Below are 27105 nucleotides of genomic sequence, written 5' to 3' on the forward strand. Positions count from 1 at the left end.
AAACAGATCTTCTGTATATTCTCGTCACCTTGTCTTCAGCTTGATCTCTTCAGCTGGGATCCTGTCGTCTCCTGCTGCCTTGATGTTAGCAATGCTTCTTAAGGCCCATTCAACCTCACTCCTCAGGATGTCTGGTTCTAATTCACTCACCACACCGTCAAATCCATCCTCTATATTATTATCCTTCCTAAACAGGTCTTCTGTATATTCTCGTCACCTTCTCTTCAGCTTGATCTCTTCAGCTGGGATCCTGTCGTCTCCTGCTGCCTTGATGTTAGCAATGCTTCTTAAGGCCCATTCAACCTCACTCCTCAGGATGTCTGGTTCTAATTCACTCACCACACCGTCAAAGCTATCCTCTATATTATTATCCTTCCTAAACAGATCTTCTGTATATTCTCGTCACCTTCTCTTCAGCTTGATCTCTTCAGCTGGGATCCTGTCGTCTCCTGCTGCCTTGATGTTAGCAATGCTTCTTATGGCCCATTCAACCTCACTCCTCAGGATGTCTGGTTCTAATTCACTCACCACACCGTCAAATCCATCCTCTATATTATTATCCTTCCTAAACAGATCTTCTGTATATTCTCGTCACCTTCTCTTCAGCTTGATCTCTTCAGCTGGGATCCTGTCGTCTCCTGCTGCCTTGATGTTAGCAATGCTTCTTAAGGCCCATTCAACCTCACTCCTCAGGATGTCTGGTTCTAATTCACTCACCACACCGTCAAAGCTATCCTCTATATTATTATCCTTCCTAAACAGATCTTCTGTATATTCTCGTCACCTTCTCTTCAGCTTGATCTCTTCAGCTGGGATCCTGTCGTCTCCTGCTGCCTTGATGTTAGCAATGCTTCTTAAGGCCCATTCAACCTCACTCCTCAGGATGTCTGGTTCTAATTCACTCACCACACCGTCAAAGCTATCCTCTATATTATTATCCTTCCTAAACAGATCTTCTGTATATTCTCGTCACCTTCTCTTCAGCTTGATCTCTTCAGCTGGGATCCTGTCGTCTCCTGCTGCCTTGATGTTAGCAATGCTTCTTAAGGCCCATTCAACCTCACTCCTCAGGATGTCTGGTTCTAATTCACTCACCACACCGTCAAAGCTATCCTCTATATTATTATCCTTCCTAAACAGATCTTCTGTATATTCTCGTCACCTTCTCTTCAGCTTGATCTCTTCAGCTGGGATCCTGTCGTCTCCTGCTGCCTTGATGTTAGCAATGCTTCTTATGGCCCATTCAACCTCACTCCTCAGGATGTCTGGTTCTAATTCACTCACCACACCGTCAAATCCATCCTCTATATTATTATCCTTCCTAAACAGATCTTCTGTATATTCTCGTCACCTTCTCTTCAGCTTGATCTCTTCAGCTGGGATCCCGTCGTCTCCTGCTGCCTTGTTGTTAGCAGTGCTTCTTAAGGCCCATTCAACCTCACTCCTCAGGATGTCTGGTTCTAATTCACTCACCACACCGTCACATCCATCCTCTATATTATTATCCTTCCTAAACAGATCTTCTGTATATTCTCGTCACCTTCTCTTCAGCTTGATCTCTTCAGCTGGGATCCCGTCGTCTCCTGCTGCCTTGTTGTTAGCAGTGCTTCTTAAGGCCCATTCAACCTCACTCCTCAGGATGTCTGGTTCTAATTCACTCACCACACCATCAATGCTATCCTCTATATTATTATCCTTCCTAAACAGATCTTCTGTATATTCTCACCACCTATTCTTGATCTCTTCAGCTTCTGATAGGCCCCTGCCATCTTTGTTTTTAATCATGCCCATTTTTGCCTGAAATTTGCCTCTGATGTTGCAGGTCTGTTTTGAGTCTGAGCCCAGTTAGAAGTTCTCCCAAAGTAGGGACTATACACTCAACTCAAGAACGGAAAACGGAATGTTGTTGTACAGAAAAAGAAATTCAATGATGGGCTTAATTGAAGAACATGCAGATCAAGAATAGGTCTCTATAGTCACCTACGGACCCACCGCCAAGACCCTACACTTGGGAAGCCATCATACTCAGCCATGTGTGATAGCCTATGAAATGATGATGGGTGTTGGGCTGTGGTGACGGATGACCACCTGGCTTCTTCTCTGCCCCACAGAAGGACCCATCCACCTCTTCTCGGAGGTCTTCTTCTACCAGCCGAGCAACCTTATCTGAGCTGCCATTAGGCAGAAAACTCATGCCTTTTTCCCTGGGTCTCAGTCCAGGAGGACCTTCAGGTATCTTCAGGTTGGATCCCTGTTCCCTGGTCTGTCTTCTCCGGATTAAGTGTCAAGATCAAATCTCTCCAGTTTCATCCGCTTGTCCTCATTCTTACACAACTCCCTGTTTTTCTCCATCGGCGTAGCTGACAGATCTGCCGTGAAAGAGGAGACGGGCAGAGATCAATGATAATACCTTTAATTAAAACAATCTGCTCTTCATAAGAACAAAACAATATGTGTCACTAAAGCAGGCACGGGCAAACCTGGGCCCTCCAGGTGTTTTGGACTGCAACTCCCACAATTCCTAACCGCCTACCGGCGGTTAGGAATTGTGGGAGTTGAAGTCCAAAACACCTGGAGGGCCCAAGTTTGCCCGTGCCTGCCCTAAGGGCCCCCTTTCCCACCGGAACCTGGAAGCTAAGCAGGGCCAGCCCTGGATGGGACTTGGATGGGAGTCCGCCAATGACTTCCAGGCGCCTCTCTGAGGATCTCTGCCTCAGAAAACCCTACCTAGGACCGGCCTTAATCCCCTCAAGGCACCAGGTCTGGTGTGATCTGGGAAGCTAAGCAGGGCCAGCCCTGGTTGGTCCCTGGATGGGAGGCCAGAAAAGCTCTCCAGGCTGTATTCCAGAGGAAGGGGCAGCAAAGCCCTTCCCAAGGACCCCCTGCCTGAGGAAAGCCTATGGGAAAACCATGGGTCACCCAAAGAGACTTGAAGACGGTTTGGCCCCCCTCGAACTTCAATGGCTCAACCCCATGGTATCCTTGGTCATGGCTGGACTTGGCCACGGTGGTCCACGCCTTGGTTACATCCCATTTAGACTACTGTAATGGGCTCTATGTGGTGCTGCCATTGAAAAGTCCCCAAAATAAATAAAGATTATTATTATTATTGTCCTGGGAACTGCCATTTTGCAGGATATTCTGCCTTCCCCACTGAGGAGGGCCAGACTACAACTCCCAGGACCCCATCGCACTGAGCCATTAAAGTTCAAGGAGCGCTCAACTGCATTAGTGTTCACAGTGTAGATGCACCCTTCCAGTAAATAAAGAACAACGGTCAGAAAATTTCAGACAGGAGACAATCAGGGCCAGCGAACACCTCCCAACAAAGGATTCCCCCAGGCAGGAAGCAGCCAGGCTTTGAAGCTGCAAGGCCATTCAATGCTAATCAAGGTGGCCAATTGTAACATTCACACGTGCCTCAAATAGACAAGAGTTCTTTCTCCCACCCTGGAAATCATTCCACATCAATGTATATAAACCCCACTTGCCTAGTTTCCAACAGAGCTCACAACCTCTGAGGATGCCTGCCATAGATGAGGGTGAAACGTCAGGAGGAAATGCTTCTTGAACATGGCCAGACAGCCCGGAAACTCACAGCAACCCAGTGATTCCAGCCGTGAAAGCCTTCCTTCAACAACACACCCTTCCTATGCCAAATCCAGTTTTCCGTAGGACAGGGGAACAGCCGACTCGATGCCTCTGAACATGTACAGAGTGCTCCCTACTTTCCCTTAAGTTGGCATGAGCCTCAATAAGGCCTTTATGTCTTTGAAGGGTGAGATTCTGGGGCGGAATAATTGTCCTCGAGGAGTCCCCTTTGGAGTGGGAAACCAGCAGAAAACCCCAATACATAACATTACATTGAAAATAATAATAATAATAACAACAACAACATATGGTGGCAGAGGACTCTCACAAGTCAAACAAGCAGTCAAAGAAGAAGAACATGCCCTGGCAGAATATGTAAAGGAAAATGAAGAACCTGCTTTGATTGAAGTCAAAAATCAGAAACTCCTCAAAGCACAGCAGACAAAGAATCAGTACAAGAAAACCGCACTACAAACTAGAGCTGACAGCTGGCACAACAAAACATTGCATGGAAAGTTCCTTGACAAAATTAAAGGAAAAGCTGATAAAGAGAAGACCTGGCTCTGGCTCACGAATGGGACCCTGAAGAAGGAGACAGAAGGCCTGATCCTTGCAGCCCAGGAGCAAGACATCAGGACAAAGGCAATTAAGGCCAAGATAAAAAATCAGCTGATGACCCAAAATGCAGACTGTGCAAGGAAACCGACAAAACCATGGATCATCTCCTCAGCTGCTGTAAGAATATCGCACAGACAGACTACAAACAGAGGCACAACTCTGTGGCCCAAATGATCCATTAGAACGTATGTCTCAAGTACCACCTGCCAGCAGCAAAGAACTGGTGGGATCACAAACCTGCAAAAGTATTGGAAAATGAGCACGCAAAGATACTGTGGGACTTCCGAATCCAGACTAACAAAGTTCTGGAACACAACACACCAGACATCACAGTTGTGGAAAAGAAAAAGATTTGGATCATTGATGTTGCCATCCCAGGTGACAGTCGTATTGACGAAAAACAACAGGAAAAACTCAGCCGTGATCAGGACCTCAAGACTGAACTTCAAAGACTCTGGCAGAAACCAGTGCAGGTGGTCCCGGTGGTGATGGGCACACTGGGTGCCGTGCCAAAAGATCTCAGCCGGCATTTGGAAACAATAGACATTGACAAAATTATGATCTGTCAACTGCAAAAGGCCACCCTACTAGGATCTGCACGCATCATCCGAAAATACATCACACAGTCCTAGACACTTGGGAAGTGTTCGACTTGTGGTTTTGAGAAACGAAATCCAGCATGTCTATCTTATTTGCTGTGTCATACAACATAATAATAATAATAATAATAATAATAATAATAATAATAATAATAATATCTGGTAGCAGAGGACTCTTACAAGTAAAACAAGCAGTCAAAGAAGAAGAACATGCCCTGGCAGAATATGTAAAGGAAAATGAAGAACCTGCTTTGATTGAAGTCAAAAATCAGAAACTCCTCAAAGCACAGCAGACAAAGAATCAGTACAAGAAAGCCGCACTACAAACTAGAGCTGACAGCTGGCACCACAAAACACTGCACACTGGGTGTCATGCCAAAACATCTCAGGCGACATTCAAAAACTATAATACATATTGACAAAATTATGACCTGTCAACTGCAAAAGGCCACCCTACTGGGATCTGCACGCATCATCCGAAAATACATCACACAGTCCTAGACACTTGGGAAGTGTTCGACTTGTGATTTTGTGATACGGAATCCAGCATATCTATCTTGTTTGCTGTGTCATAATAAAATAATAATAATAATAATAATAATAATAATAATAATATCCACAAATACATCACACAGTCCTAGACACTTGGGAAGTGTTCGACTTGTGATTTTGTGATATGAAATCCAGCATATCTATCTTGTTTGCTGTGTCATAATAATAATAATAATAATAATAATAATAATGACTGCTACTTATTACCCATATAACACAATCAAAATACAAAGGACCACAAAAATACATGTATTAAGAAACCACAGAACAAAGATTGAAGCAGCAATACTAAGAAACCCATCGTTTTGAAATGAAGCGGAGTGGAAGCAAATCAAGGAAGCCCCCAAAACAGCCAAAGAGGAAGGGACCGCCTGTGGCTTCTTAGAAGAGGAAGCGTTTTGAGTCAAGAAGAAAGGGCAGAGGTGGGAGAGAAGGTCTGCAAATGAGATTCTACTTTCTGAGCCTGCAATTAATTTGGTTGCATTAAAACCAACCCCATCTTCCCTGCCAAGGCGTGATTTTAATGCATCCCTTGTTTGTATGGCCAGAAGTGTCAGAACAATGTTCTCGCGGAAAAAGACATTGAATGACTCAGTGATTGGCATTGTGTTGTCAAAGGCTTTCATGGCCGGGATCACAGAGTTGTTGTGTGTTTTCCAGGCTGTATGGCCATGTTCCAGAAGCATTCTCTCCTGATGTTTCACCCACATCTATGGCAGGCATCCAGAGGATGCCTGCCATAGATGTGGGTGAAACATCAGGAGAGAATGCTTCTGGAACATGGCCATACAGCCCGGAAAACACACAACAACCCAATGTTTGGCATGTCTGCCAGGCTGCTCTTTCAGGAGCCCCCCATCTTGCATTTTTCAACGAAGCTGATGGACATTAAACCAGAAATATAATTATTGTTTATATTATTGCTGTTATGGTTATGACAGTGATGTAACTCTCACAAAATAGAAATATTATGATATTATGATTCTGATGATTATGTAGCTCTCATGAATAGTATCATTAGTGTTATTGCTGTTCTTAAATAGGATGGTTATGTAGCTCTTATGAAACAGAATTATTATTGGGTTGCTGTGAGTTTTCTGGGCTGACTGGCCATGTTCCAGAAGCATTCTCTCCTGACCTTTTGCCACACTCTTTGCCCAGAGATTGTGAAGTCTGTTGGAAACTAGGCAAGTGGGGTTTATATATCTTCAGACAATCCAAGGTGGGAGAAAGAAAGAACTCTTTGTCTGTTTGAGGCAAGTGGGAATGTTGCAACTGACCATCTTGATTAGCATTGAATATCCTTGCAGCTTCAAAGCCTGGCTACTTCCTGCCTGAATGACAATAATAAGGAATTGTTGTTCTTTATAGTCCGTTTTAATCTCTTGGTGACACCTCTGAAACCCCCTTCACAACCTCCCTCCCCGGGGTCCCTGTCAGAGTATTTGCAGTGCAGCAGTAGTTGGATGGAAGCAGTGGAACGCAGAACGAAGAGACACTCAGAGAAACGTTGGTAAAACGATTTACAAAGTTTGACTGTATGCAGCAGTAATCAACACAAACAGACTTGCAGATGACAGACGAACACAGGACTGTTCTGTTCTCCAACAGAACTTGACTCAAACTCTAGGCAGATAGAGCTCAACTGAACTGACGCAATCAGTTTGCACAAACACTTGTGTCTGGATACTCCCTAGTTCCAGCCACACATCAAGGTCCTCATAGCTTCTTGGCAATTAACTCTTTCCACACTATGGTACATTCTGGATGATGCAATCAGTTGCAATACAAGCATGGCACAAATTGCATTTAAACACTATCAATACACAAATCCCACATTAGCCCGGGCTGTGGTGCAGGCTGATAAAGCAGTCAGCTGCAATAGATCACTCTGACCGGGAGGTCATGAGTTCGAGGCCGGCTCGGAGCTGCGTTTGTCTCTGTCTTTGTTCTATGTTGAGGCATTGAATGTTTGCCTTGTATGCGTGATGTGATCCGCCCTGAGTCCCCTTTGGGGTGAGAAGGGCAGAATATAAATGCTGTAAATAAATAATAAATAAACAGTCCCGACCCCCAGGTTGGAGAAACACTGATTTATACGCATAATAAAAGTGAAAATGTGTATGTGTATATGTGGTGGAGGTGTCCACTTACGCAGACAAGCTCCCACCTCCACAAACATCTACAACCCACCGTGCTCCCTCCAAGGAACATTGCAGGTTACAGCGAGCGCCATGAACATGTAGCCCAAGACCCCTGCCCATGTCCTCCCCAAACACTACGGCCCACCACCCAAGAAACGCTCTCATTCGGGGACCGTTTCACACTAGATTTGACGTGTTTCCTCCACCGCAGGCAGGCATCCCAGGGTTCCTTTCTCTCTCTATTTGCATGACTCTGCCCACTGCCTCTCCCTTAACCCTTTCCTATTCTTTTCAACTCTGTATAACAAACAGAGCAGAACTGAGCAGTGATTGGACATACTGGGGGACTGACTCCACATGGTGGAAGTTGTAGTTCACCCTGCATCAAGACACAGCTCTGTGACCCCCATTGACAAATGGATCTGGGCCATATTTGGCACACAGAACCCCCATGACCAATAAAACATACTGGAGAGATTTGGGGGGTATTGCCCTTGACATTTTGGAGCTGTAGGTACTGGGATATTGTGACACCCCTGACTGCGAGAGCACTGGAAACCAATACACCGAGGCCAATAAACAATCTAATATCTTTATTAAAGAATTGAAGAAATAAAACAAAAACAAGCAGAAGATAAAGTTCATCAATAGGCCTTTTAGGAAAGGTCGAATATAGTCCAATAATATATTGTCCAATGTCTAATATTAGAGTTTAAAGTTTGTAATCCAAAAAACCGAAACACACTCAAACTTCCAAGCAGTTTGAGTGGGGAAACGTCCAAGTCTTTTACTAGAGTTCAAAAGCAAGTCCAAGGCGAGGAATTGAAGACAAGGCTGGATTCACAGCACGACAAGGCAAGGCTGAAATCACGGCAAGGCAAGGCAAGGAAACACGGCTAGACAAGGCACGGCTAGGCTGGAAGGTAGTGGACTCAAACGCGGTCCACACTTGGCTGGAAGCGAAGTTATTCCTTCAACTGACATGTTGACTCCGCGCTGGCTAGCCAGCGCACAGAACTTTTAAGGAACTTCAAATCTTTCCACAGAGCAGGTGTCCAAATGCTCTTTTCCCAAGGGAAAAGAGCTAAAACAACATCTTCAACCAGATGCGATCCTCCCTGAGAACTCTCAGGGGAAAACAGGTTAATTAGCAGATTCTCTAGCTGCTAATCACGCGCTCCTTCTCCTGCCAGCTTTCTCAAACCTACTAGTTTCCCAAAACGTCCGTCTATCAAAGGGAGGGGAACTGGTGGGAGAAGGCTCCGTTTCAAGGGCCTTTTTAATGAGCTGTGGACTAGAATTGTCAATAGGGAACATCTGGAACGGGGCAGAATCTTGCTGAATCGGCACAAACCCCATTTCTTCGTCACTTTGGTCCACAATGGAGGCAGGATCACGGCCCAAGGGTTCAGGGGACATCGCAGATATATAGTTCACCTACAATCTAAGAACACTTTGTTCTCCATCAACGATGGACCTGGACCTAACTTGGCACACAGAATCCCCATGACTGACAAAAAATGCAGGTGGGCTTTGGGAGAAATTCACCTTGATTTATAGGAATTTTAGTTTGCCTACACACAGAGAGCAGTGTGAACGCAAACAACGATGGATCTGCACCAAATTTGGCACGCATACCCAATATGCCCAAATTTGAATACAGGTAGATTTGGGGTGTAACTGGCCTTGAGATTTGTGAGCTGTAGGTACTGGGATGTATAGTTCGCCTGCAATCCAAGAGCACTCTGAACCCCACCAAAGATGGACTTGGATCTAACTTGGCACACAGAACCCCCATGAACAACTGAACGTACTGGAGGAATTTGACGGACTGACCCACCGTGGTGGGAGTTGTAGTTCACCCTGCAGCCGGAGAGCACACTGAACCCCACCCATGATGCATCCAGAGCCCATTTGCCCAACAGGAAAAACTTTAAGTATTGATGGAGTTTCAGGGGGTTCACCTGGCATGATGGGAGTTGTAGTTCACCCATTGGAAAATAAAAAACACGACTTCTTCTAATACCCTGGGCAATGCTGGGGAGCCAAACTAGCATTTAATAAAATAGAATTAGACATACAAATTGGTTAAAAATCATCAAAAAGAAAGACTTAGAAACAATTCAAACACTTTAACAGTTTAAATGTTTACATTACAGTAAAAGGGAAATATTTTTCTATTTTCTCCTATTATTATTATTATTATTATTATTGGTGGTATTATTATTATTATTTTATTATGACACAGCAAACAAGATAGATATGCTGGGTTTCGTTTCACAAAACCACAAGTCGAACACTTCCCAAGTGTGTAGGACTGTGTGATGTATTTTCAGATGATGTGTGCAGATCCCAGTAGGGTGGCCTTTTGCAATTGGCAGATCGTGATTTTGTCAATGTCTGTTGTTTCCAAATACTGGCTTTCCAAACACGAAAGTTCAATCTTTCGGTCCTGATAGCGGCTGAGTAATCATCATCATCATCATCATCATCATCATCATCATCATCATCATTATTTTATTATTATTACTACCATAAATTGCTTGTTATTATTATAAAATTGTTTATTATTATACATTGTTTATTATTATCATTATTATCATTATTAATTGCTTATCATCATCATCATCATCATTATTATTATATTATTATTATTACTACCATAAATTGCTTGTTATTATTATAAAATTGTTTATTATTATACATTGTTTATTATTATCATTATTATCATTATTAATTGCTTATTTATTATATTATTATTACTACCATAAATTGCTTGTTATTATTATAAAATTGTTTATTATTATACATTGTTTATTGTTATCATTATTATCATTATTAATTGCTTATTTATTATATTATTATTACTACCATAAATTGCTTGTTATTATTATAAAATTGTTTATTATTATACATTGTTTATTATTATCATTATTATCTTTATTAATTGCTTATCATCATCATCATCATCATCATCATTATATTATTATTATTATTAACATTATTATTATTAATATTATTATTATTATTAACATTATTAATTGCTTATCATCATCATCATCATTATTATATTATTATTATTACTACCATAAATTGCTTGTTATTATTATAAAATTGTTTATTATTATACATTGTTTATTATTATCATTATTATCTTTATTAATTGCTTATCATCATCATCATTATTATTATTATTATATTATTATTATTACTACCATAAATTGCTTGTTATTATTATAAAATTGTTTATTATTATACATTGTTTATTATTATCATCATCATTATTATTATTATTATTATTTTATTATTATTATTACCATAAATTGCTTGTTATTATTATAAAATTGTTTATTATTATACATTGTTTATTATTATCATTATTATCTTTATTAATTGCTTATCATCATCATCATCATCATTATTATATTATTATTATTATTACTACCATAAATTGCTTGTTATTATTATAAAATTGTTTAATATTATACATTGTTTATTATTATCATTATTATCTTTATTAATTGCTTATCATCATCATCATCATTATCATTATTATTATATTATTATTACTACCATAAATTGCTTGTTATTATTATAAAATTGTTTATTATTATACATTGTTTATTATTATCATTATTATCATTATTAATTGCTTATCATCATCATCATCATCATCATTATTATTATATTATTATTACTACCATAAATTGCTTGTTATTATTATAAAATTGTTTATTATTATACATTGTTTATTATTATCATTATTATCATTATTAATTGCTTATTTATTATATTATTATTACTACCATAAATTGTTTGTTATTATTATAAAATTGTTTATTATTATACATTGTTTATTATTATCATTATTATCTTTATTAATTGCTTATCATCATCATCATTATTATTATTATTATATTATTATTATTACTACCATAAATTGCTTGTTATTATTATAAAATTGTTTATTATTATACATTGTTTATTATTATCATCATCATTATTATTATTATTATTATTTTATTATTATTATTACCATAAATTGCTTGTTATTATTATAAAATTGTTTATTATTATACATTGTTTATTATTATCATTATTATCTTTATTAATTGCTTATCATCATCATCATCATCATTATTATATTATTATTATTATTACTACCATAAATTGCTTGTTATTATTATAAAATTGTTTAATATTATACATTGTTTATTATTATCATTATTATCTTTATTAATTGCTTATCATCATCATCATCATTATCATTATTATTATATTATTATTACTACCATAAATTGCTTGTTATTATTATAAAATTGTTTAATATTATACATTGTTTATTATTATCATTATTATCATTATTAATTGCTTATCATCATCATCATCATCATCATTATTATTATATTATTATTACTACCATAAATTGCTTGTTATTATTATAAAATTGTTTATTATTATACATTGTTTATTATTATCATTATTATCATTATTAATTGCTTATTTATTATATTATTATTACTACCATAAATTGTTTGTTATTATTATAAAATTGTTTATTATTATACATTGTTTATTATTATCATTATTATCTTTATTAATTGCTTATCATCATCATCATTATTATTATTATTATATTATTATTATTACTACCATAAATTGCTTGTTATTATTATAAAATTGTTTATTATTATACATTGTTTATTATTATCATCATCATCATTATTATTATTATTTTATTATTATTATACCATAAATTGCTTGTTATTATTATAAAATTGTTTATTATTATACATTGTTTATTATTATCATTATTATCTTTATTAATTGCTTATCATCATCATCATTATTATTATATTATTATTATTACTACCATAAATTGCTTGTTATTATTATAAAATTGTTTATTATTATACATTGTTTATTATTATCATTATTATCTTTATTAATTGCTTATCATCATCATCATCATCATTATTATAATATTATTATTATTACTACCATAAATTGCTTGTTATTATTATAAAATTGTTTAATATTATACATTGTTTATTATTATCATTATTATCTTTATTAATTGCTTATCATCATCATCATCATCCCTCCCTGCCTTCCTTCCTTCTGAAGCTCAGCTCCAGCCTAAGTGTTTCCTTCCCAATCCCACTCTGGACGGAGTTCTACCCGGCGACTGATGACGCGGAGGCGCTCCCCCTCCCCATTGGCTGCCTGCCTTCCTGCCTGCCTCCAAAGGATTTCTGCCCGGGATTGAGAGTTGTTCTGCTTGCAGAACCGGGATCGACCCAGAGTGCGGACGCGAGTGAGACCCTCTCCTCCAGGATGGGCGCCACCCGGGCGCTGTGGGCACTCTGGGCGGCCCTGGGATACTACAACTCCCAAGCAGGTGAAGGAGGGACTTTTTTGGGGAGTACTGTTATTATTATTATTATTATTATTATTATTATTATTATTATTATTATTATTATATGATAAGAGTCCTTCATTCATACATGAGGTGCAGAACTGGGGAGATGATAATACAGTAGAGTCTCGCTTATCCAACATAAACAGGCCGGCAGAACTTTGGATAAGCGAATATCTTGGATAATAAGGAGGGATTAAGGAAAAGCCTATTAAACATCAAATTAGGTCACGATTTTACAAATTAAGCACCAAAACATCATGTTAGACAACAAATTTGGCAGAAAAGGTAGTTCAATGCGCAGTAATGCTATGTAGTAATTACTGTATTTACGAATTTAGCACCAAAATATCACGATGTATTGAAAACATTGACTACAAAAATGCGTTGGATAATCCAGAACGTTGGATAAGCAAGTGTTGGATAAGTGAGACTCTACTGTAATGATGATGATGTTCATATGTTATGTGCAAGCCTTGGCAGTCTCTTCTAATTAATAGCTGGTTATTATTACAGTAGAGTCTCGCTTATCCAACATAAACAGGCCGGCAGAACTTTGGATAAGCAAATATGTTGGATAATAAGGAGGGATTAAGGAGAAGCCTATTAAACATCAAATTAGGTTAGGATTTTACAAATGAAGCACCAAAACAACATGTTATACAACAAATCTGGCAGAAAAAGTAGTTCAATACGCAGTAATGCTATGTCGTAATTACTGTATTTACGAATTTAGCACCAAAATATCACGATGTATTGAAAACATTGACTACAAAAATGTGTTGGATAATCCAGAACGTTGGATAAGCGAGTGTTGGATAAGTGAGACTCTACTGTACTGTATTTACGAATTTAGCACCAAAATATCACGATGTATTGAAAACATTGACTACAAAAATGCGTTGGATAATCCAGAACGTTGGATAAACAAGTGTTGGATAAGTGAGACTCTACTGTAATGATGATGATGTTCATATGTTATGTGCAAGCCTTGGCAGTCTCTTCTAATTAATAGCTGGTTATTATTATTATTATTGTTGTTGTTGTTATTGTTATTATTGACACAAAGACAGAGTATGACACAGCAAATGAGATATGCTGGATTTTATATTATTATTATTATTAGACTCCATTTGCATATTACATATAAACCTGGGAAATTATTATTACTCTTGTTATTGTTATTGTTATTAAAATTATTATTATCAATAATTATTATTAGTATTATTTCCTCCTCTTCCTCCTCCTCCTCCCCATGGAGAAGAAGGACTGAACAGAGGCTGGATGGCCATCTGTCAGGAGGGATTTGGAGGTGTCTCCCTTTCATGGCAGAAGTGGGTGGGACTGGATGGCCTTGAGAGCCCCCCACCCCGCCTGACTATTTCACGATGGATGGTGCTAATCCTCACGCCACCTTCCCATTATAAGACCCATTGTGGGGTGCCCCCCCTCCCCTCCCACCCCAAGGAACCTCGTGGCCAAGTTACTTCCTTCTTTCACTTTTGCCAATATAGGAACTGCAAACCCCACCCAAAAAGGGGGGGGGGGCTGACAGGGATGGAACATAAAAGTGCACTGAGTAGTAGGATGATGATGATGATGATGATGATAATGATTTATTATTTAATTACAGTCTTTATATTCCGCCCTTCCTTCTCACCCCGAAGGAGACTCAGGGCGGATTACAATGCACACATATACATGGCAAGCATTCAATGCCATTATTAGAACATTACATGACATATATAGACAGACACAGAGGCAACTTAACATGTTCCAGTTTCCGTCTTCATGAGGGTCTGCTCCATCCCGGCCACAGGAGGAGCTGCCGCTTTACCGTCCACTTGTGACCCCGAGTCCTTGATGGAGTACTTCCTCATTCTTCTGTACGCTGCTGGAACTTTTTTTTTTTTTTTAATAATCTTTATTGAGTTTTGTATACATATTAAAATCCTATACTGGGTTTCATGGTTAGGGATTAGGGTGGGGGAGGGTAGGGATACACACATAGGGGGCCCACAGGGAGACACCAAAATAGAATGAAAAAAAGAAAAAGAAAAAGAAAAAAAAGAAAAGAAAAAAAAATTAAAATCCTGAGTGACTTCCGATCATCTTCCTTGGAGGTCCTGCCTTTCCCCTTACTTAATTTTCTTCTCTTTCTTCTACGTTCTCCTGTCCTCTTCTATTATCCTTATTATTGGTGTCTTTATCTTTCTTTTTTTCCTCCTTGTTCTATTTTTCCATATTCCTTGTTCAAATAGGTGGTAATTTGACTCCAGTCTGTCTCTCTTATTGCTTCTCCTTTATTTTTTGATATTAGATACGTGAGTCTATCCATATTTCTTATTTCCATAATTCTTATTATCCATTCTTCCTCTTCTGGAATTTGTTTTCCTTTCCATCTCTTTGCAAAGCATATCCTTGCTGCTGTGGTCATTAGGAATAGAAGCTTGTCTTTATTTTTTTCAGTTTTTTGATCAGTTATTCCTAATAGGAAGATCTCTGGTTTTAATGGTATTCTTATTTCTAGCATTTCTTGTAGTTTTATCCTCACTCTCCCCCAGTATTTTTCCGCTTCCTTACATGTCCACCACATGTGGAATAGCGATCCTTCTCTTTCTCCACATTTCCAACATTTCGTATTTATATTTTTGTAACATTTTCCTAATTTCTTTGGCGTCCAGTACCATCTGTGTGCCATCTTTATCCAGTTTTCCTTTAAGTCAGTTGCACCTGTATATTTCATTTTCTTTCTCCAAATTTCCTCCCATTCCTCTTTTCTTATTTCTCTTCCTATATTTTTAGACCATTTTTCTTGGTATTTCTTTGTATTTTCCTTTTCTGTGTCCCACTCCAATAGTTTTTTGTAAATCTTGGTTATTATTTTCTTTCCTCATGTCATTATTTTGTCCCAAAACGTTTCCTTCTCTGCGAATCCTAAACTTTTATCCTTTGTAAATTTTTCTTTTACTTGCCAATACTGGAACCAGGATATATTCTTATCTATTTTGTTCATCTCTTGCTGTGTCTTCAGTTTCCATTCTCCTTCCTTCTTTTCTACTAGATCCTTATATCTCGGCCATCGTTTCCACCCCATTTCTCTCCTCTGGACCGCTTCAAGTGGTGATAGCCAGAGTGGGATTTTGTCACAGAACCTGTTCTTATGCTTCATCCATACCTTTAGAATCGCTGATCTTACAAAATGGTTTCCGAAGTTTTTATCTTTTTTTTCTTTTTCGTACCATATGTACGAATGCCAACCTGATCTTAATCCTATCCCCTCCAGAATTAATATTTTATCTTTCTCCATTTTAGCCCAGTCTCTAAACCACGCCAGGGCGTTTGCTTCAAAGTATAATTTCAGATCTGCCATTGCTAATCCCCCTTTATTTTTTTCTTCTATCATGTTCTTATAGTTTATCCTTGCTTTTTCCCCCCGCCATATATATTTCATTTGGTCTCTTTTCCATCCATTTATTATTTTTTGATTTTTTATTATTGGCAAATTTTGGAAAAGGAATATCATCTTTGGCAGAATGTTCATTTTCACACTAGCAACTCTTCCTAATAGAGATAGATTTAGTCTCCCCCATGCTTCCAAATCTTTTTTTATTTCTTTCCATTTCTTCGTATAGTTGTTTTCTAACAGTTGTAGATTTTTTGGTGTAATTATAATGCCCAAATAGTTTATTTTTGTTGAGATTTGTATATTCCATTTTTCTTTTATTCTTTCCTGGTTTTTCTTTGTAATATTTTTTGTGATTGCTTTTGTCTTATCCATGTTTATTTTGAATCCAGCTACTTCTCCGAATTTATTAATTATTTCCATCCATTTTGTTAACTTTTTAAGGGGTTCTTCTATTATACAGATTAAGTCGTCTGCGAATGCCCTCACTTTATATTCCTTTCCTTGTATTGTTGCTCCTTTTAATTCTTTTTCTTCTCTTATTCTATTCAGTAATATCTCTAATGTTAGTATGAATACTAGAGGGGATAGTGGGCATCCCTGCCTGGTGCCTTTTTCTAAATTTATTCTATTTGTCTCTTGGTCATTTATAATTATCTTAGTTTCTTGCTTCTCATATATTGCTTCTATAATGTTTTGGCAATAGTACCCTATGTCCATTTCTTTTATTAGCATCTTGATAAAGTTCCAATTGACATTATCGAATGCTTTCTCCGCATCTAGCGCGAGAAGCATTACCTCTTTCTGATTTTTTATTTCGTAATACTCTATCAGGTCTATTACTGTTCTTACATTTTCTTTCTGGTGTCTGTCCGGTAGAAAACCTGTTTGGTCTTCCTTTATCCAGTCATTTAGGAATCTTTTGAACCTTTCCGCAATCACGCTACTAAATATTTTATAGTCCACATTTAATAATTATATCGGCCTGTAGTTTTTTACATTTTCTGGGTCCGAATTCTCTTTGTGTATTAGGCATATGTTTGCTTCTTTCCATGTACTTGGCATTTTCTTTTGTTGTCTTATTTCATTCATAATTTTTTTTAAATATGGGATTATCTCGTTTTGGAAGGTTTTGTAGTAGATCGCCGTTAGCCCATCTGGGCCTGGGGCTTTGTTCATTTTCATACTTTTTATAGCTTTTATTATTTCCCCTTCTGTAATCTCTTTATTTAATTCTTCTCTCTGTTCTTCTGAAATTCTTTGTATACTACACTGTTCTATATATTCTGTTATCTTTTCTTTGCTTATCTGTTCATCTTGATATAACTTTTTATAGAATTTTGCAAATTTGTTCCTTATTTCTTCTTCTTGGGTGTATATCTTATCTCCTTCCTTTAATTTTGTCACAAAGGTGGCTTCTCTTTTTTTCCGCAATTTCTTCGCCAGCCATCTTCCCGGCTTGTTTGCGTTTTGGAAATAGTCCTGTTTTATATATTTAAGTTGTTTTGCTCTTTCCTCCATCTCTAGGTATTCTCTTTGCTTGTGTAGTAGTTGCAAATTCCTTTGTGCGTTTTCGTTCTTTGGGTTCCTCTTTAGTATTTCTTCCTCTTTATTGATTTTTTCCATTATTTTTTCGAATTCCTGCATTCTCATTTTTTTCTTTAATGCTTTTTGTTGGATAAAGTTCCCCCTCATTACCGCCTTACTGGCGTCCCATACTGTATATAGGTGTACTTCTGGTGTGTCATTTTGACTGAAATACTCTATTAGTAACTTTCTATTTTTTTCAATGTCTTCTTCCTTTTTTAATAAGTTGTCATCCAATTTCCATCTCACCTTTTTTTTGAGTTGTAGATTTTTAGTTCAATCGGACAGTGGTCCGAATCCAGTCTTGGTAAGATCCTTATCTTTTTTATTTTTGTTGCTAGAGATTTTGATGTCCAGACCATATCAATTCTAGACCAGGTTTTGTGCCTGTTCGAATAGAAAGTATAATCCCTCGTCTTTTCATTTTTCTCTCTCCAGGCGTCCACCAGGTTTAGATCTTTTAACATATTTATCATTTGTTTTGGTAGGTTACCCGAATTACTTGTTTTGCCTTTCTTCTTCCGTGTTTCTTTACCTCTATCTATTCTTCCGTCTATTACTCCATTGTAGTCCCCTACAATCATTAGTTGGTCAAATTCCTGATTATTTATATTTTCTTGGAGCTTGTCTATAAATGTCTTTTTTGAGTCGTTTGGCGCATAAATGTTGCATATTAATGTTTTTACATTCCATATCATAATATTTACTCCTACAAATCTTCCTTCCCCATCCTTGAAGGCCAACTTTGCTGGGATGGCCTTGTGTACATACGTCACCACTCCCTTTTTCTTCTCTGCTGCAGATGCATAAAATGCATTACCTAACTTTTTATTTTCTAGATGTGCTACATGTCTGTGGGCTATGTGTGTCTCTTGCAATGCAATAATTTGACAGTTTCTTTTGCTTAGTGTGTCAAAAATTTTATTTCTCTTGTATTGTGAATTCAGCCCGTTAACATTGTTAACGTATATTTTTATTTCACTTAGCATTGTCCTTCTTCTTTTTGGCTTTCTTCTTCTTTCTTCTCTTTTTCTTCCTCTTCTTCCTCTCTTTCCACCCCTTCCTCCTGTGCTTCCTTTACTCTGTCCAGGTTCGCTATTTCTGTATTTCCCCTTAAGTTTAGTCTATAGTTCCCCAAGTCCATATCTTCCTTGTCCGGCGAGAACTCTCGTAGTCTCTTCTTATTTCTCTCTCTTTCATTGCTTTCGTGTTCCTCTTCTTCTCTGTCCTTCCCCTTTTCTGACTTGATTTTCTGCTGGAACTTTTTATGGTGTTATAAATTAGTTGAATTAGCCTCCCTGCATAAAGCGGTACCTAAAGGGGCCGGGCTGTGGCGCAATCTGATTAGCAGCCAGCTGCAATAAATCACTCTGACCAAGAGGTCATGAGTTCGAGGCCAGCCCATGTCAGGGTGAGCACCCGACAATTAAAAATAAAATATAGCCCCTGCTCGTTGCTGACCTGTGCAACCCGAAAGATAGTTGCATCTATCAAGTAGGAAATTTAGGTAGCACTTATATGTGGGGAGGCTAATTTACGACACCATAAAAATCATCCAGCTGCTGTTGGAATGAGGAAGTGCCGTCGCAGTGGATGATGAAGCAGCTGCTCCCCCTGTGGCCGGAATCAAGCATACCCTCAGGAAGCTGGAAGCCGGAGAAGGTTTAAATTGCCTCTGTGTCTGTCTCTGTTCTGTGTTATATGGCATTGAATGTTTGCCTTATATGTGTACAATGTGGGAGTCTATAGACGACAGAGGCTTTGATGTAAAAAGAACAATATCAAGTTTATTCAGGCACAAGCTTGGTGGTTACAAAAGATGTTTCACTTAGAGGTATTCTTATTAACAGTTACAATACTAGAATGAGATGAATCAAACTCTCTAAAGTATCACTTCTTTTACTTAAAGTAGTTAAAACTTCTTCCTCTGCTCCTTTTAAACTGTTACTTCATTGGATCTCTGTGAGTCCATCTGGGATTGGTTCCCAAAGTCTGAAACTTGAACTATCCAGTGACTTCAAACCACAGTCACCCCCGTGATATACTATCACAGATTCTCTGTGCCTTTCCAGGACACCAAACTTATTTAAAAACAACTCAAAATGAACAATTGGGTCTCCTTGATCCCATCAACCTGGAATCAATCTTCCCTGTGCCTCATCAGAGCACAGACTGAGGCTTCACTTTTAAAAACCTCTTCACTTCTCCTCCCCTCGGCAGATGGCTCCGCCCACATCTCCATGGCAACTGCCACTAAACGGCTGCCGCCATCTCACACCTACCGAACCAAACCACAAGCACATAGTTAAACACAACAAACATGAATACAAAACTCATACTTCATTACACACTGACACTCCATCTTTAAACCAGTTCCAGGCATTTGATCTTGACTGGTTGTTCTGGGTCTGGATCAGTACTAACGGAGGGTTCAGGACTCATGGATGGTACCTTTGGTGAAGGTGTTCCTAACCTGTGTGTTTCTCAAAGTGTGCGTTTCGTGAGATCCCCTCTCTTACATGACCTAAATTAAACCCATACCCTTTGGTTCCTTCCTCATTGTTGCACTCTAGAACAGAGAACACCTCTTTCTCCGGCACCAAACCGGAGTGCAGGAGTTCTAACTAAAAAGGCAAAAAGGCAAAAAGGGGGAAAGGGCATTTCAAAAAGGGATCAGCAGAACAGGGAATACAAAGTAGCAGCAATCCAAAAATTCCAACATACATAAAATCAAGAGAACCCAAAGCCACAGCAGTACTTCAAGCATAAATCCATAAACCAGAAAGCAAGACTTGTCCAAGGCAAATCTTTCAAGGAAACAAAGGCACGAACCAGGTAACTTAGGAATACTTGAATCATAAGCTTGAGAGCAGAGGCAGGAGAGCCATAACCTATGGCAACATTGTCTTCTCTGAAAGGCCTGAAGACAGCACTTCTTAATTTAAGCCCAACCAAGTAGCCATGAGATCATGTTGAAGGCACCTGGGCTTCTCTCACGGAGTCGCTCACAGCATCTTATTGGTCTATTTTCACTCCCTCCATTCTCAAGCCTAATCTAGCTTCTCATGAAAACTCCCCTTCAGTGGAAGGCCGTTTCCCAAGGGACCTGGAACTTTCCCTTTCGCTTATGGAATCCAAAACATCAGCCTCACCTGGCTGCAGTTCTAACACTGACAGACGTAGACCAGCAACAGCACCAGCATAAACACTCATCCTCAGTCATTATGCTAGATGTTCCACTTTTATTCTAGGTGTTAATGTGGGATTTGTGTATCGTTAGTGTTTAAATGCAATTTGTGCCTTGCTTGTATTGCAACTGATTGCATCATCCAGAATGTACCACAGTGTGGGAAGAGTTAATTGCCAAGAAGCTGTGATGTCCTTGATGTGTGGCTGGAACTAGGGAGTATCCAGACACAAGTGTTTGTGCAAACTGATTGCGTCAGTTCAGTTGAGCTCTATCTGCCTAGAGTTTGAGTCAAGTTCTGTTGGAGAACAGAACAGTCCTGTGTTCGTCTGTCATCTGCAAGTCTGTTTGTGTTGATTACTTCTGCATACAGTAAAACTTTGTAAATAGTTTTACCAACGTCTCTGAGTGTCTCTTCATTCTGCGTTCCACTGCTTCCATGCAACTACTGCTGTGCTGCAAATACTCTGACACTAGGTCTCACCAAACACATGTATTGCTTTATCCATGGTACCCCAACGTTGCACCAAGGTTACATCAGACATCAGGCTTTGCACTGTAGTTTCATCACCATCTGAAAATTGCCTTGTCATTCTGACTCTGCAGTTAGTACCTGGATATGACGACATGCTTTGTTTTCATAACAAATCCTGACACGGACACCCGCCTCCATGGAGAGGAGTACGGCAGGGAAGGTATTCTGATTCCGCCAGGTGCATTAACCCCTTCTCTGCTCTGCTGTCCGCAGGGGCCTTCGTGCTTCACCTGGAGACGGACTGCTTCCTCTCACCCTCCGGCCGGGCCCTCTGGGCCAACTGGACCATGGCCTTCAACCAGCTGCCCTTGGTCTGCTATGACAACGAAGGCGGGCACTTCCTGCCCTGCGGCCTAGGGGAAGTGAACCCGTGGTTCCCAGTCGCCTCGTCCATCTCCCAGTGGCTGGACACCCATGGCCCCCCACAAGGGCCCCATGCCCGCCAAGCCTGCCAGAACCAGACCCAGCCCATCTGGAAGCGTACAGCCGAGCGCAGGGGTGAGTGAGGGGCACCCAGGGCAAGGGGAGGTGGCACTCGGATGGAGGGACGGGGAGCTGGTCCTGCCATTGGGCATCGGGAACCAACGGGTAGAGCAGGGGTCCCCAAACTTTTAAAGCAGAGGGCCGGTCCACAATCTTTCAGACTGTTGAGGGGCCGAATTATCATTTGAAAAAAATAATACAAATTCCTATGCACACCTCACATGTCTTATTTGTAGTGCAAAAACAACAACAAGAACAAGAACAATGAAAGAACAATACAATATTTAAAAATGAAAACAATTTTAACCAACATAAACCTATTAGGATTTCAGTGGGAAGTGTGGCCTGCTACTGACCAATGAGATAGTCAAGTTAATTAGGATTGTTGTTGTTATTGTGTGCCTTCAAGTCATGTCAGACTTTGGCCGAGCCTAAGTCTAAAGTTTATTATTTATTTACTGCATTTATTTACTACATTTATATCCCACCCTTCTCACCCCGAAGGGGACTCAGAGCAGCTGTATGTACATACATTATTGTCAAAGACAGAACGCCACAAGATCAAAGATAACAGAGTTTATTGGATAACAGAACTCAAAATGCCCGTAAAATACAAGGGCCAGGCAGTATTAGCCTTTAAAAGCAAAAAGGGGCAAGGAAAAACGTTCAAAAGATAAACCGGATTAAACCGGAGTTTAATCCGGGTAAAAACAAAACAGCTTGCTTCAGCCTGGGGATAAACAAAACAGAAGCCGGGGAACAAAGTGTTCAAAAGAATGCAATTAATTGGCAGCAGATTCCTCTCTGCTGCCAGCACTGTGCTTTGAGTAACTTGAGTCACTCCTCCACACAGCAGGCAAGATTTCCAATACACACAGATCAGCCGAGGATTGAAGCAGTAGAGTAGACCCAGTTCCTTTCCGTAGTTCAAGCCAGAAGCAGACGTTTGTAGTTTTCACCAAGTCCGAGTAGGGGGAAGTCAAGCCGTGGTCAGTTCAGTCCGAAATCCAAAGCAGGAGATGGCGTCCGTCAAGAAGACGACGGAAGGTCAAAGCTAATGAGATTAAGCACAAGTTTGCACAAACAAAAGCCCACACAATTCCTCCCGCCGTCTGACCCCAAATTCCAAAACAACTTACGTATCAGCACACGAAAACACACCAGTCTTCAGGAAAGCGTCCCACACAGATCCCAAGCGTTCGTCCAGATTACCTTGCCCAACGCAATTTGCAATTGCTCCCAAGCCTCATTTTATGCCAGTTACAAATCCTCATCACTATCAGCTGCCCTCCTTAACCCGGGCGTTTCCTCATCACTTTCCTCATCAGAGCTGGAACACCTCTGACTACGCCCCACAGCATCCCCAGCTGTGGATCCCGTCCCATCCCTCCAGCTTGTCCATGGGTCTAATCCTGAAGGTCCCCATTCATCTTCCATCCCATCATTGCCAGTGGCACCCAATTCCTCCCTCACCCGAGTCCAATCCATCTCATCCTCCTCCGAGCTAACCAGCCCCTCCTCCATTCTCTCCGTAAACCCCTCAAAAGACTCTTCGTCAGATGGTGCTGCAAAGATATCTCGCAGTCTCTTTCTTTCTCGCTCCTCGAGAGTATCTGACTCTCGAGGAGTCTTACGCCCACGTCTGCCAGTAACAGAGCCATGAGGCTCAATCATAACACTATCCCCTCTCACAAAGGCCTCCTCCCCCGAAGGCGGAGAGGTGGCAGTGATACCCTCCGCTATAGCACCACGACGACTGGAGGTATCTAATTTTAACAGTGAACGATGGAAAACTGGATGGACCTTTAAACTAGACGGTAAACGCAAACGAAACGCAACGGAAGAAATCTTTTTAACGATAGGAAAGGGACCCAAATACCGAGGCGCAAACTTTCCCCCAGCCTGTTTAATATGTTTGGAAGACAACCACACCAAATCCCCTTCTTCCAACTCCTCCCCTGCCTGCCTGCGGCGATCGGCCTGAGTCTTTTGCGTTGCCTTAGCTTCCAACAGTAAGCGACGGGCAACATCATGCAACGCAGCCATTTCCGAAGAGCGGTACACAGGGTCAGAAGAGACCACATTGGTCGACGGCGCCACACCTCCCCGTGGGTGAAAACCATACGTTAGCTCAAATGGCGTATGCTGACTAGACGTGTGCACCGCATTGTTGTAAGCGAACTCCGCCACCGGTAGCCACTTCACCCAAGCAGTGGGTTGATCTAAACAAAAACAACGTAAATATTGCTCTAAGAGCCCATTAACCCGTTCCGACTGACCATCCGTTTGCGGATGAAACGCAGAAGAAACGTTTAACTTAGTACCTAAGCACTCATGGAAGTGTTTCCAAAAGCGTGACACAAATTGCGGAGCCCTATCCGAAATAATCACCTCGGGAGCTCCGTGCAAACAATAGATGTGCTTAGTAAACAGTAAGGCCAACGTAGGGGCCGCCGGAATGGTTGAACAAGGAATAAAATGAGCCAGTTTGCTAAATAAATCCACCACCACCCAAATACAAGTATAACCCCCAGACTTAGGCAAATCCGAAATAAAATCCATGGAAATGATTTGCCATGGCCTCTCAGGAACAGGTAGAGACGACAACAAACCTCTAGGGCGCCCAACAGGCGTCTTACTCTGCTGGCAAACAGCGCAGCTGTCACAAAAGCGCAGAATGTCTTGCCGCATCTTTGGCCACCAGTAGCTCCTGGTGATAAGCTGCACGGTCTTGAACCTGCCAAAGTGCCCAGCCATGGGTTCGTCATGGTGGGCTCTAATCACCTCCAACCTGAGGGCCCCCACTGGTACATAGACCTGCCCCCTGCGTACCAATACTCCGTCTTGATCTTGTAGATGAGGCAGTATTGTACGGTTACCTGCTGATAACAGCATAAGTTGCTCCTGAGTCCACACATCGTCCCTCTGAGCCTCAAGGATCTGGTCATGTAACCCGAGCTCATTATCTACAACACATAGAGAGGCAGTAGGCAAGATGGTCTGACATACTACCTGCTCATTGGTCTTAAACTCCGGCTTGCGGGACAAGGCGTCGGCCCGCAAGTTTGCCTTCCCCTCCACGAACTGCACTTTGAAGTTAAACCTAGAGAAAAACAAAGCCCATCGGATTTGACGCTGGTTTAACTTTTTTGCTGTTTGCAAGTGCTCCAAATTCTTGTGATCAGACCTGACCATGATTTGGTGCCGCGCCCCTTCTAGCCAGTGCCGCCACACCTCAAACGCCACCTTAATCGCCAACAACTCCTTCTCCCATATGGTATAGTTCTGCTCGAATGGTGTTAGTTGCCGCGAGTAAAATCCACAGGGACGCAAGGTCCCTGAGGAATCTTTCTGAGACAATACAGCCCCCAACGCGTAGCTAGAAGCGTCCGCTTCTACCACGAACGGCTTGTCAACATCAGGATGTGTTAGTATGTTGTCTGATTGAAAGCTAGACTTTAGTTGTAAAAACGCGTCGTGAGCTTCCCGCCCCCACACAAATGGCTGTTTCTTACGCAGGAGCTGCGTCAAAGGCACCGTGAGCTTTGCAAAATTCGGAATAAACTCCCGGTAGTAATTAGCGAATCCTAAGAACCTTTGCACATCCTTCTTAGTCTTAAGCTCCTGCCATGAGTTGACGGCGTCAACCTTATGTGGGTCCATTTTAAGTTCCCTACCTGACACTACATGACCTAGGAACTCCACTTCAGGCACATGAAAGACGCACTTGGAAGCCTTGGCGAAGAGCCCATTAGCCCGCAGACGGTGCAGAACCTGCTTGACATGTTGACGATGTTCTTTCTCGTCCTTAGAAAAAATCAAGATATCATCCAAATAAATCACTAAAAATTGGTCAATTAGGTCCCTAAACACATCGTTCATGAACCTCTGGAAGACCGCAGGCGCATTGCAAAGTCCGAAAGGCATGACTCGGAACTCGTGGCATCCGAAGCACGTGTTAAATGCCGTCTTCCATTCATCACCTTCCCGTATTCGGATTAAGTTATACGCCCCCCGCAGGTCAAGCTTGGTAAAGACCTTAGCCCCTTGCACCCTTGATAACAGTTCCGAGATTAAAGGCAGCGGGTACCTATCCCGAATGGTGTATTTGTTTAGGATCCGATAATCGCAGACCAACCTAAGTTCCCCAGTCTTTTTGGCTACAAAGAATACCGGTGCCGCAGTTGGAGAGCTAGATGGGCGAATAAACCCCTTGGCTAAATTTTTATCTAGGAACTCTCGCAAAGCTTGCCTTTCCGGTACAGTCAAGGCATACAGCCTTCCTGCTGGCAATTTCGCACCTTCCGCTAGCTTAATGGCGCAATCATACTGCCTGTGCGGCGGTAACTTGTCCGCTTCTTTTTTACAAAATACATCAGAGAACTCCCCATACTCAGCAGGCACTCCCTCCATATCAGATTGAGAAACGTTCAGAGTGCAACAATCCTGCCTCTTTAAGGTCAACTTACGCGTCACCCAATCTACTTGTGGATTTACTACAGCTAGCCAATCCATCCCCAGGATCACATCGTATCTGGGCAAGCTTGTAATATCCCACACAAACGTTCCCGTTACTCCCTGCACCTCCCACATTACTGCTGAGGTCTCATGGTTAACCACCCCAGTCTCCAGCAGTCTCCCATCCGCTCCTTCCACCCACACGTCGCATGCCTTGCGCACTCTAGGAATGCCATGCTTCCTAGCAAACTCAATATCCACGTAAGAGACCGTAGCCCCTGAGTCCAGCAGTGCCAAAGTAGAAACAAGTTCCTTTCCCCCAACAGATAATGTAATGGGTACGAAAACATGCTTCCTCCCCTCAGTTGACTGCTTTAGTAGCCCTAATGCGTTGGACTCACGTCGCACTAGGGCTGGCCTTTTCCCGAAAGCTGGGAAGGTTTCACATTACAGTTTTTGGCAAAATGCCCAGCATTCCCACAGTACAAACACAACCCCAGCTGCCTCCTGCGGTTCTTTTCTTCTG

The 27105-nt window shown here is 40.7% G+C and overlaps 1 protein-coding gene across 1 annotated transcript in view; it reads left to right on the forward strand.

The window, feature by feature from the left end:
• The first annotated feature begins 12610 nt into the window (after nucleotides 1-12610).
• The window catches only part of LOC103281954 (class II histocompatibility antigen, M beta 1 chain), a 28130-nt gene continuing 13635 nt past the window's right edge, over nucleotides 12611-27105 (forward strand). The window contains exons 1-2 of the mRNA XM_062972845.1: nucleotides 12611-12905; nucleotides 21852-22136. Of these exons, the coding sequence (XP_062828915.1) occupies nucleotides 12842-12905; nucleotides 21852-22136 (349 nt within the window). The 5' untranslated portion in view covers nucleotides 12611-12841. The remainder of the gene's footprint in view (nucleotides 12906-21851; nucleotides 22137-27105) is intronic.

Source organism: Anolis carolinensis, chromosome 2 (assembly GCF_035594765.1).
Source record: "Anolis carolinensis isolate JA03-04 chromosome 2, rAnoCar3.1.pri, whole genome shotgun sequence".
Taxonomy (NCBI): Eukaryota; Metazoa; Chordata; class Lepidosauria; order Squamata; family Dactyloidae; genus Anolis; species Anolis carolinensis.